The sequence below is a fragment of the Eubalaena glacialis genome, chromosome 2 (assembly GCF_028564815.1).
Source record: "Eubalaena glacialis isolate mEubGla1 chromosome 2, mEubGla1.1.hap2.+ XY, whole genome shotgun sequence".
In the NCBI taxonomy this organism is placed as follows: domain Eukaryota; kingdom Metazoa; phylum Chordata; class Mammalia; order Artiodactyla; family Balaenidae; genus Eubalaena; species Eubalaena glacialis.
Window position 1 is genome coordinate 46150185 of NC_083717.1, and position 11616 is coordinate 46161800.

Genomic DNA, 11616 nt, shown 5'->3' on the forward strand with positions numbered 1-11616 from the left:
AGCAGAATTTCCCATCACGGTCCTGCTCCCAGGCTCTCACTGCTTGAGTCCCTCATCTGCTACAGAAGCAGATTTCTGTCAGAGCAGGACTCTTTCTGAGCTGGGATTCCAAAATACAGTCTTGGCCTATAGTGTTTCCTGTCTCTAGCCTAGACACACTTTAGGAGTGTTCCTCTTCCCCTGCACATTGCAATCACGGAGGAGCTATGAAAATCCTGGTGCCCAGGTTGCATTATCGACCAATTAAATCCGAATTTGAATAGATGTCCTGACAACTCAGAAGGAGTTTGGAGGGAGGTAGCGGTTAGAGTTATTGATAGGGTTCAGGCGTTGGTATAAGACGTGGTGGCGGTCTCAAAAATTAGGTCTTTAGAGTAAAACCCGGTGAGAAAAGTTATTCCTGTTAGCGTTAGGCATCCAATGATAAGGGCTGTTTCAGTGAAGGGTAAGGTCTTGAATAAGCCTCCTATTTTTTGAATGTCCTGCTCGTTGTTTAGGTTGTGAATAATGGATCCAGAGCATATGAATAATATGACTTTAAAGAAAGCATGTGTGCAAATGTGTAAAAATGCTAGATGAGGTTGGTTGACGCCGATTGTTACTATCATTAGACCTAATTGGCTTGAGGTAGAGAAGGCGATAATTTTTTTAATGTCGTTTTGGGTAAGAGCGCATATGGCTGTGAACAGGGCGGTAAGGGCTCCTAGGCAAAGCGTTATTGTTTGAATGAGTTTGCTGTTTTCTGTTAAAGGGTAAAATCGGATAAGTAGGAAAATTCCCGCTACAACTATTGTGCTTGAGTGGAGTAAGGCCGAGACTGGGGTAGGACCTTCTATTGCTGAGGGGAGCCAGGGGTGAAGTCCAAATTGGGCTGATTTTCTGGCTGTGGCTAGTACGAGTCCTGTGAGAGGGATGTTTAAAGGGTTTCGGTCGAGTATGAAAATTTGTTGCAGATCTCATGCATTTGTGTTAGATAAGAACCAGGCCATTGATATAATGACTCCGACATCTCCGATGCGGTTATATAAGATTGCTTGAAGAGCAGTTGTGTTTGCATCTGCTCATCCATGTCATCATCCGATGAGCAGGAAAGATATGATTCTGACCCCTTCTCATCCAATAAAAAGTTGGAAGAGGTTGTTCACTGTAACAAGGATTAGTATGGTGATGAGGAAGAGGAGTAAATACTTGAAGAATTGGTTGATACAAGGATCTGAATGTATATATCATATTGAGAATTGTATAATGGATCATGTGATGAACAAGGTCACCGGTACGAATATTAATTGAGAAATAATCTATTTTGAAGCTAAGTGTTAATTTAAGAGTTTGGACAGTAATTCAGTGTCAACTTGAAATGAATATTTCTTGGCCTGTGTGAAGGAATATTATTGTTGCGATTAGACTGGTAATGAAAGCACAGGAGATGGTATTTTTTACATATGATGGGTATTTATCATTTTTGTAAGAGTTTGTACTAGTTATCATGATTGGGATAATTAATACTAGTAATGTGATTAGGGCAAAAGAAGAGAATAGGTTTATTACTTTTATTTGGAGTTGCACCAATTTTTTGGTTCCTCAGACCAATAGATAACTACCATCCTTTAAAAGTTTGAAAAAGCCACACTATTAGGTATGGGGGTATGAATTAGCAGTTCTTGCGATACTTTCTCAGTAAATAAGAAGTCTTAGTCTTCTGTTGCTAGATCCACAATCTAGTGTTTTTTTTTAAACTATATTTACAGTATAGGGGACCCAAGATGACTTTGGGGTTTAGTGACAGGAGTAGAAGTGGAAGGATATGGAGGGCTATAAGGGCGTCTTCTCACGTGAAGGAGGGCGTAATGTTATTGATATGGTGTGTCTATTTGCTGCGTTGTGTTGTGATTAGTATATACAAGGAGTATAGGGCTGTAATTACAATATTGGTTCCCATTAGGATAATAGTGAGCTTTGACCATGAGAAAGTTGATATTACTATGAACAGTTCTCCGATCAGATTAATGGTAAGGGGTAGGGCCAGGTTGAAAAATAGTAATACACATAATTTTGACAGAAAAAAGCATATTTGTGTTTGATTCTGAAATAATCCTCATCACTTACCAGTGGGATGTGTGTGCCTGTTGGACACTTGCCCAGCTCCACAAACCTTGAGATCAGGTTGACATCACCATCAGTCTCACTGAGTGTTCCACACTGATTCTGCACAGTGCTTGCTTCGTATCACAGCTGTTGAAAACCCAGCTTTGCAAAGATATGACACCATCAAAAGAAACATAGCTCCAATTAGTTGGGAACATTGACCCTGACCTTGCACAGTGTCCCACTAGATGTTGAGTATTTTTGTGATTTCCTTGAAATTTTGAAATATCCCATGGTGTCCTGTGGCTGACTCCCCTCCCTGACCCTCCCTGTCCCCCAGGACATAATTTGGAAACCGTGAACTTAGATTCAGTGAATGTAATATTTTCTGTCAAATGTAAAGTTTCTAAGTGCTTACTGATAATTTCTGTTTTTTTTTTTTAAATTTATTTATTTGGTTATGCTGGGTCTTAGTTGTGGCAGGCTGGCTCCTTAGTTGTGGCTCACTGGCTCCTTAGTTGTGGCATGTGAACTCTTATTTGTGGCATGCATGTGGGATCTAGTTCCCTGACCAGGGATCAAACCCAGGCCCCTTCATTGGGAGCACAGAGTCTTAACCACTGCACCACCAGGGAAGTCCCCTTACTCATAATTCCTTCAGTAATGTTTATAATGGACCAGGAACAAACACTGCTTGGATCAGCACCAAGCTGGGGACCACACTTTTGAGGAGCACTGGTTTTCTCCTTGATCTCATTTCTTTTTTTTTTTTTTTTTTTTTTGAAAACAGCACATCAGAAATTTTTATTGCAATTCAACATGCTGTTCTAACAATGCTGTGGCCAAGCCACCCAACGTGGTGTTCTTCACTTTCCTTCCACACAAGTTAATTTGTTTCACAAAGTGGAACTAAAATATATTCAAGTCATTCAGATGCAAGCTACATAGATTCCTTATAAGTTACTGTATTAAGGTAGAAAATAGATGCAAGAAAAAAAGACATCACGGAACTTATAATATAGGTTATCAAAATATTGGTACACAATCTTTCCCAAGCTTCATAATGATCCTAAAATTACCAGGAAGAAAAAATAGTACAAGAATAAGGTTTATGGCTCCTTCGACTCCATGTCATAATTACTGTAATACTTATTGTTGTAATAATTCTCATAATTATCCTCAGAAGGATCTCTATGAAACCGGCAAAAACGACAGCTACATCTAAATCTTTGCCCTCTTGACTGAGTCTCAATATCATTCTGCCATGGTTCTCTTTCAGAGTCAGACCGAGGAACTCCTTTGCCGTAGCGTTTTTTAATGGATTGAATCAGCCGTTCCATCTTATCTCTCCGATCCGTTAACACGGTCCTCACCCCTCTCCTATAGGGTATGTTTTCACCAAGTAACTGCCCAGTTGGTTGAGGTAGACATTCTGGTAGAATGAATGGCAGTTTGATACTAGGGTTGAGTGTCAAGTTACTGAGGTTCTTTATTAACACTTCAGACATAGGTTGAGAGGCAACTGGAATTGCCTGGGAATTTTCATCGATGGACATTTGAGGAGACTCCAGGGTCCAGGTTGGGTTAACCTCAGATGAATCCATTGGGAGTCTTGTCACAGCTTGAAGCTTCTCCTAGACCTTTGGGTTCCAGTGGAAGGTGATGCTTTAGACTCAAATTGCTACAAAGTAGCCTGGAAGAACTATAGAGCTAAGAAAGAGGGAGAAAAATCCAAGCTGACACACTGTGGTGAGAGAAGAATCCCCGATCTCATTTCTGGATATTCCTCCATTACTCATCAAGCTTTAGATATGGAGTTCTTCCTCATGGTCATAAAACACCTCAAGTTCATTGATGCTCTAGTTCTTTTCCACTTGCTCTACCTTCTACCTTGAAAATGCCTGTCCCCAGAGCTTCACATGGTTGGCTTCTTCTAATCATTCAGTTCTTAGTTCAAACACTGTCACTTCATTTAGGCATTCTCTGATGACTCATTTTAAATGACCAACACCACTAGTCAGTCTATGTAATATTACCCTAATTCATTTTTTCCATAGAAGTGACTATTTAACATCATCTTGCTCATTTACTAGTTTGCATATTTAATGTTTTGCACCACACCAGTAGCATAAATACTTCGTAAGAGTAGGGATCTTATTTATTTTCTTCACCTTTATAGCCCACTGTCTTAAACAGTGCCTCATGTGTAGCAAGCACTGTATTAATAATTGTTGGATGAAGGAAAAAATGTTAAGAATCCTTGCTATACTTAAGTCTAGAATGGTCAAGTAGTACTAGGTACCAAAGGTACTAGAAAAAAATAAATGAGAACAAAACCTTAAAATAAGAAAATCCTATCCAATAGCATAATACTTTCCATAAATTAGTAAAAATAAGATTATATATGATTTTAACAGTTAGCATCATTGACCGTCTTGGGGAACAAGAGTGGTCTGTGGGAACATAGCTAAGGGCCACTGAGACAGTCTGTTCCTCACAGCACACTCCTTGTATGCCGTCCATTTAGTTTTTTTTTTCCTTTGCCTCTTAGATTTCTGGCTCACTGAAGACAGACATCATGCATTATACTTCTAATATATCTCAAAAGGTTTGTCATTTGTTTTAGTCCATCGAGCTGCTATAAAAAATATCATAAATTGGATGGTTTAATAACAATAAACATCTATTTTTTTTAGAGATCTGGAGGCTAAGAAGACCAAGAACAAGAAACTGGCAGGTTTGGTGTCTGGTGAGAGCCCACTTCCTGGTTCATGGACAGTGTCTTTTACTGTGTCCTCTGATATCAGAAAGGGTTGGGGAATCTCTCTGGGGGCTCCTTTTTAAAGGCAATAATCCTACTCAGGCAGGCTCCACCTTCATGACCTAATCACCTCCCAAAGGCCCCACCTCCTAATACCATCACCTTGGGAGTTCGATTTCAACATATGAATTTGGTGGGGGAGACATAAAACGTTCAGTCTATAGCACCATTTCTATTGACACAAAAGTTATATATTGATTAATCAATGTAGTCAGTTATATATTGACTATATTTTTGTGCTCATGAAGCTTTCTCTATACTTCCTAGCCCCTAATTAACCTCCACTGGAAACAGAACAAAACAAAATGATACAGGAGGAGGGTAAGAGGAAAAATGTGATTGTATGATTCTGCCATCATCATAGAGCGGTTTGAAGTGTTACATCTATGACATCAAAAGCTGGCTAGGAGAGCTGATGGCAGAAGAAGTCAACTCAGTCTGTTACAATGATCTTGGGGCTGTGTGGGGTCATGTTTATTCAGGCCAAGAGCTCACTAAGTAAGGAATCAGGAGTATTATTATGAAAGTGGAGAGGGCAACTTGGTCATTTTCTTTGACTATCTTCACTGTCTCGGGCTCAGTTCTCTCTGAGACAAGGAGCAAGTGGTTTTCCAAGAAGCACCAGTAGAGTAGAGGGGAAGTGGGATGGAGAATAAGGAGAAAGAAGCCAATGAGGTACATTCATGAGTAAGTAACTGCTGCCAACAACTGGAACTCCACCTTGCCAGGGAAATTTGGGAGATGGGTGAGGAAACTGGAGTATTTATACACTAATTTCCATTCCTCATTGATATTAAACTACTTCAATCCCCAGAACTCTTCCCAAGAGAAAGCCCTGGGAAGAATACTGGGTGTAGATGCTTGGGTAGTTGCTTGGGTAGAATTCCATTGTCATATCCCATAATAGAGAGGGCTTAGTGGGCTGGGCGGGGCATAACGGTATCTGCTCTCGCTCTGCTGTCAATAATGGATTCAGACAGAGACCTCCTGAACAGCATACAGTCAGTCACAGCATCCTCTTCACAACTGGGAAGGAGGACCTGCTTTATGTTGTGTCAGGAATCAACAGTCCTTTTTTTGTCAATTTTTGGTTCCCTTGAAACTGCAGTCACACATTTATTAGACTTCTTTCTCTCTCTTTTTTTCTCAGTCTTTGGATTGTCTTTAAACGTGTTTTTTTTTTTTTGTTTGTTTTTTTAATTTTTCTCTTCGAGGCAGAAAAATATATCTAGCTTAAAAGGAGAACGTTTCAGTGACATCCATCCAGGTCCTAGCTTACTGGGATATTGAGATGCCTATAGGGCTAGGTGGGATTTGAAATTCATGGAGTTAGAATTATAAAAATGACGTCTTGTTGGTTATGGGACAAATTCATTATCTTACCTGAAAAGTCCATAACCAAGTTGATTTTAGTATTACCTCCCTCTTTTTTATGAATTTGATCTTGTCTTATACCCTCTGTCCCATTTCCCTTTCAAGACTGGAATGAGCATAAGTAATTGCTGTTTAATAGTAGGTACTTAAACTGTAAACGGATTCCATCACCTGGTTTCAGGCACAGAACTGAAAGCTTCTTTGTAAGAAATACAGTAGGGACTGAAAATTGAAAATAGTCAAAACTGATAATTATGAATGTTATTTTTAAAACTCTGAGACAACTAGACATAATGAGGTGTGGATGTCCTCTGGTGTGTTATAAGCCTCATGGCATTAGCAAAATATTAGCCGAAGGTTTGAAAATGTTTTTCTAGAAACAATATTTTATCCAGAAATATAAACTACACCGATCAATCATCACTGTCTGAATTCTCTTAGCCCTTCTACCCAAAGGCAGCAAGGGCTGTATTAATATGAGTTAGAGGAAAATTTGAAAAAAGAAAAGGGGGTTTGACATTGACGTTCATGGTGACCCTTTTGCTAAAAGCCCATCAAGCCAATGTTGATAAAATCAACTGGGGTGGTTATCAGGGACCGTTCAGTTTAGTTCTTGTGTGTATCCTTGATCAAGAGAGGCATTAGCAACCTGGAGAGGCAGACCCACTTTTGCTTTGTTAAATTACTCTCTTCTTTTGGAAGGAATTGGAAGATCAGTGGTAAGTAAACAATTATTTTGCTTAAATGCTAAACCTTTGCCAAGGAGTCAACCACTGAAAGCTTGAGGCAGGAAGAGCCTCTTCCCACTCATGGTTTTAGAGAAATTGTTTAGCATGTTACTTCCACAGTGTATTTGCATGAAGTAAGTCCCCTACATACGAACGAGTTCCGTTCCGAGAGTATGTTTGTAAGTCCAATTTGTTCATTAAGTCCAACAAAGTTAATCTAGGTACCCAACTAACACAACCGGCTATATAGTACTGTACTGTAATAGGCTTATAATACTTTTCACACAAATAATACATAAAAAACAAACAGACACACAAAATAAAGAAAATACTTTTAATGTTACAGTACAGTACCTTGAAAAGTACAGTAGTACAGTACAACAGCTGGTACTCCTTAGCAGTACCAGCTACATCACCGCTGCTTTTACGCTTGATTCCGACATCCTGGGCTTGAAATAAAAATACTGTACTACTGTACTCTATACAGTACTGTACAGTAAAGTACACAAAAGCACAACCACTTGTAGAGGATGCCCACACGTGACAATGTATGCCAGACACATGAACTAACTTACGTGATTGGATATGCGAACGCACGTTCGCACCTTTGAAAGTTCGCAACTTGGAGATTCGTATGTAGGGGACTTACTGTAGTGGTCTGAGTAATAACCTGTCTTTTTTGCACCTTTCCATGTAAGGAAGAAGCCATTGGGAACATGGTTCCTCTTCATCCTTAATGTTGGATGCCTCTCCAACCTAAGTAGCAATCATGCCATTAAGACTAGGACTTACTCATCACACCGATCAGAATGGCCATCATCAAAAAATCTAGAAACAATAAATGCTGGAGAGGGTGTGGAGAAAAGGGAACACTCTTGCACTGTTGGTGGGAATGTAAATTGATACAGCCACTATGGAGAACAGTATGGAGGTTCCTTAAAAAACTAAAAATAGAACTACCATATGACCCAGCAATCCCACTACTGGGCATATTCCCTGAGAAAACCATAATTCAGAAAGAGTCATGTACCAAAATATTCATTGCAGCTCTGTTTACAATAGCCAGGACATGGAAGCAACCTAGGTGTCCATCATCGGATGAATGGATAAAGAAGATGTGGCACATATATACAATGGAATATTACTCAGCCATAAAAAGAAATGAAATGGAGGTGTTTGTAATGAGGTGGATGGAGTTAGAGTCTGTCATACAGAGTGAAGTAAGTCAGAAAGAGAAAAACAAATACAGTATGCTAACACATATATATGGAATCTAAGGGAAAAAAAAAAAAAGAGGTCATGAAGAACCTAGTGGCAAGATGGGAATAAAGACACAGACCTACTAGAGAATGGACTTGAGGATATGGGGAGGGGGAGGGGTGAGATGTGACAGGGTGAGAGAGTGTCATGGACATATATACACTACCAAATGTAAAATAGATAACTAGTGGGAAGCAGCCGCATAGCACAGGGAGATCAGCTCGGTGCTTTGTGACCACCTAGAGGGGTGGGATAGGGAGGGTGGGAGGGAGGGAGATGCAAGAGGGAAGAGATATGGCAACATATGTATATGTGTAACTGATTCACTTTGTTGTAAAGCAGAAGCTAGCACACCATTGTAAAGCAATTATACTTCAATAAAGATGTTTAAAAAAAAAAAAAAAAAAAAAAAAAAAAAAAAGACTAGGACTAGAGAAAACAGGACTAACTTGTTCATACTTTATAGGTTTTAGGAAAGTTTATATACCTGGGCGGGGGTGTAGCTATTACTAATGAGATTCTTTGCTTTTAACATAAGATGGGATGAACTTTGCCTCCGAGATTTAATTTCTCTATCAAATTGAATAGCCACCTTGCTTTCTGTGGAATTCACCCACCCACCTAATAGTACTGAGTTCTTTTCTATGTCAGGGTCTGGTGTAGGCACTAGAGCTACATATAGAATGGTTCCTTCCTTCATGGACTTAATGTCCAGCTTTACATGGAAGCAAGGAAAAATGTAAATGATATGGGTGTGATGAGGTAGAGGGAGAAGGGAAAAGGGAGGAGGGAAAGAGGGAAACAAGAAAGGAAAGAGGGAGAGAAGGAAGGATGGAAGAAAGAAGGGAAGGAAGGAAGAAGAGAAAGAATGAATGAAGGAAGGAAAGAATGGAAAGGAGGAAGGAAGAAAGGGAGGAGGGGAGGGAGGATGGAAGGAAGGATATGTAAACCCATTAGGGTCAAAGTACTCACCGCTGTTTCTCTGATGAATCCCTTCCTCCTCTATTCAGAATCACCTACCATGGACCAAATCAGATTAAGGACCTGAAGAACTCGCTGACATGCAGCCAGCAGACCCTCCTCTACATCTTGGCTCCTTTCTCCCCAAATTGACAGGAAGTCAGACTAAGCCCCCAGTGTTTCGACTCACCTTTCTTTTGTTTCCCCAAGCCATCACTGCCTTTATGAAACCTAATTCACCTTACTGCTTCCTTTCCAACTCTCACTTCTCTCATTAATAATTCTTACCCAGAGGCAACAACCAATCAATATATCGAGACATTGGAAACTTTTATTATTCAACATAAGAGCAAGACAACCAAAGTACATTGGTAACATGGAAGTAGAACCTAGTGCTTATTTTTCAAAGATAGTTTTCAGAGTAGTCCTAAAAGGAGGTGTCAACCACATATTTTGGTTCATCCAAGAAAGTCCCTCAATAGAATATCCTCAGGCATTGTCCCTCTAAAACACGTTTATTCATTTAACTACAGGAGCAGGTTGTTGCTCAGAAAATTATAGTGCATTTTCTTTTATCTCTGTATGATTGGTATCAACAAGTATAAATCATTAGTTAGTAAAGTATGGAGTGCCACCAGGGGAAAGAGAACATGTGTCATCAAAGATGCTGGGAATATAGTAGAGAATAAGAGAGACCTGGTCCTTCTATCATGGAGCATATGTTTTAATAAGGAAGATAGACATGGTAGTAAAACTTTATTAATGACCAGTTATAGTGTTAATAGGAGAAATACCTAGATTTATAGAAAATTCCAAATGACAATCTGAGATACCAACAACTCCAATATTTTGCAACCAGCTGACAAATATTTCCTTCTGTTGCTCTAAATTACTTCCTCTGTAATCATAGGATATTTATGCTCTCTGTCTTCTCAGGTCTTTGAATTTCTTCTTGGGGAAAAAAAACCTAGTTATTATTCTTTTCCCTTGAGATATTAAAGAAGAGGAAAATTATTAATAGATTTTGGAAGGAGGAGAAAGACACAGGAGAAGTTTGTGCTACTTATAGTCTATTTTCCAGTAAAACCCTCAAGTCTGCCCAGTGTTCTGATGAGTCTGGGCTGTATTTTTGGTTCCCACCAAAAGGCCTGCTGTCCAGTACATTCTGGCCCAGCATAATCCTCAATTCTAACTAAGGTGCTTTCCAAGCCCACTTATCTGACAGGAGAATACAGCAAACAAGAAGCGATGAGGCACCAGCACTTGGAAATGAAATATTTGTTTTAAAATCCAGTCTTTTACCTCCTCTCTGTTTAAATTCCAATTGCCCAGAGCACAACAGAAGCTGTGACAATCCTATCCTTGCCTCCAGAAGATGCCACAGTGGCAGTGGCTCCAACTGCTTCCTCTCCCCAGTCTATTCTGCTGAACTCAGAAGGGAAACCACTCCAAGGAGTGACATATTCAGTCATTACATTGACACTGCCACATTTGCCCAGATTATTAGCATTTTTATTTTGCTGTCACCCAGCAGTCAATTGACACTTGTTCATTGGACAACAAACAGGCAAACAGTCACACCTTAAACATTGCAATTTGCAAATATTCTAACATTACTGCAAGATTTTCTTTTTCCAGAATAGTCATCTCTTTGAGAAGAAAGGACTTATGGAATATTTATTTGGCTTTCTTTTTAAAGAAAGATACAAAAGTATGATGACATGAAATTAGTGTGAATGGCTCAACAGCAGAGGGTTTCAGGATGGAAAGAATCTTGGGTATTATATATTTCTACACTGACTTTTCTGAGGAGACGATCAAGGACGGAAATGGGAAGTAACTTATTCAAGGTCATACAGGTGGTTAAGGGCTTATTTGAGACAAGAACCTCAGACTTCCATTTTATTCTGACAATGCAATACTCTCTGCATAAGTACTGACTTTTAAAAGCAAAACAAATAAACAAGCCAAAACATAGTATTGAATTGTTAAGTAATATTGGTCACACATTCAGTCATCACACCATTTTGACAAGTAATGAAATGTAATACACATGAAACGTAAAGATGTTAAGGAGTTTTAGGGAACAATTAGGAAGTTAGGTGAAGCACAGTGCTTGTAAGCACAGTAAGTTTTATAAAGAATTCAAACCAAAAAGAGCACATGCAGTATTACCACCTGGGGGAGGGAGGTGGCTGGAAGAGGTTAAGTGTGCTGGTTAAGTTCTGTTTCTTTCTTTTTTTTTTATTGAAGTATAGCTGATTTACAATGTTGTGTTAGTTTCTGGTATACAACAGAGTGATTCAGTTGTACATATGCATATATACACGTTCTTTTTCATATTCTTTTCATTATGGTTTATTACAGGATATTGAGTATAGTTCCCTG

General features: G+C 39.2%; 1 protein-coding gene and 1 pseudogene across 1 annotated transcript; both read right to left on the bottom strand.

The window, feature by feature from the left end:
• Positions 1 to 323: 323 nt before the first annotated feature.
• LOC133084593 (NADH-ubiquinone oxidoreductase chain 5-like) lies at positions 324 to 2735 on the bottom strand (annotated as a pseudogene).
• A 459-nt stretch (positions 2736 to 3194) lies between these two features.
• LOC133084594 (developmental pluripotency-associated protein 3-like) lies at positions 3195 to 3689 on the bottom strand. Its single transcript, XM_061181420.1, has one exon. It carries the CDS (start codon positions 3687 to 3689, stop codon positions 3195 to 3197), a length of 495 nt encoding a protein of 164 aa, XP_061037403.1.
• Between the last annotated feature and the right edge of the window lie 7927 nt (positions 3690 to 11616).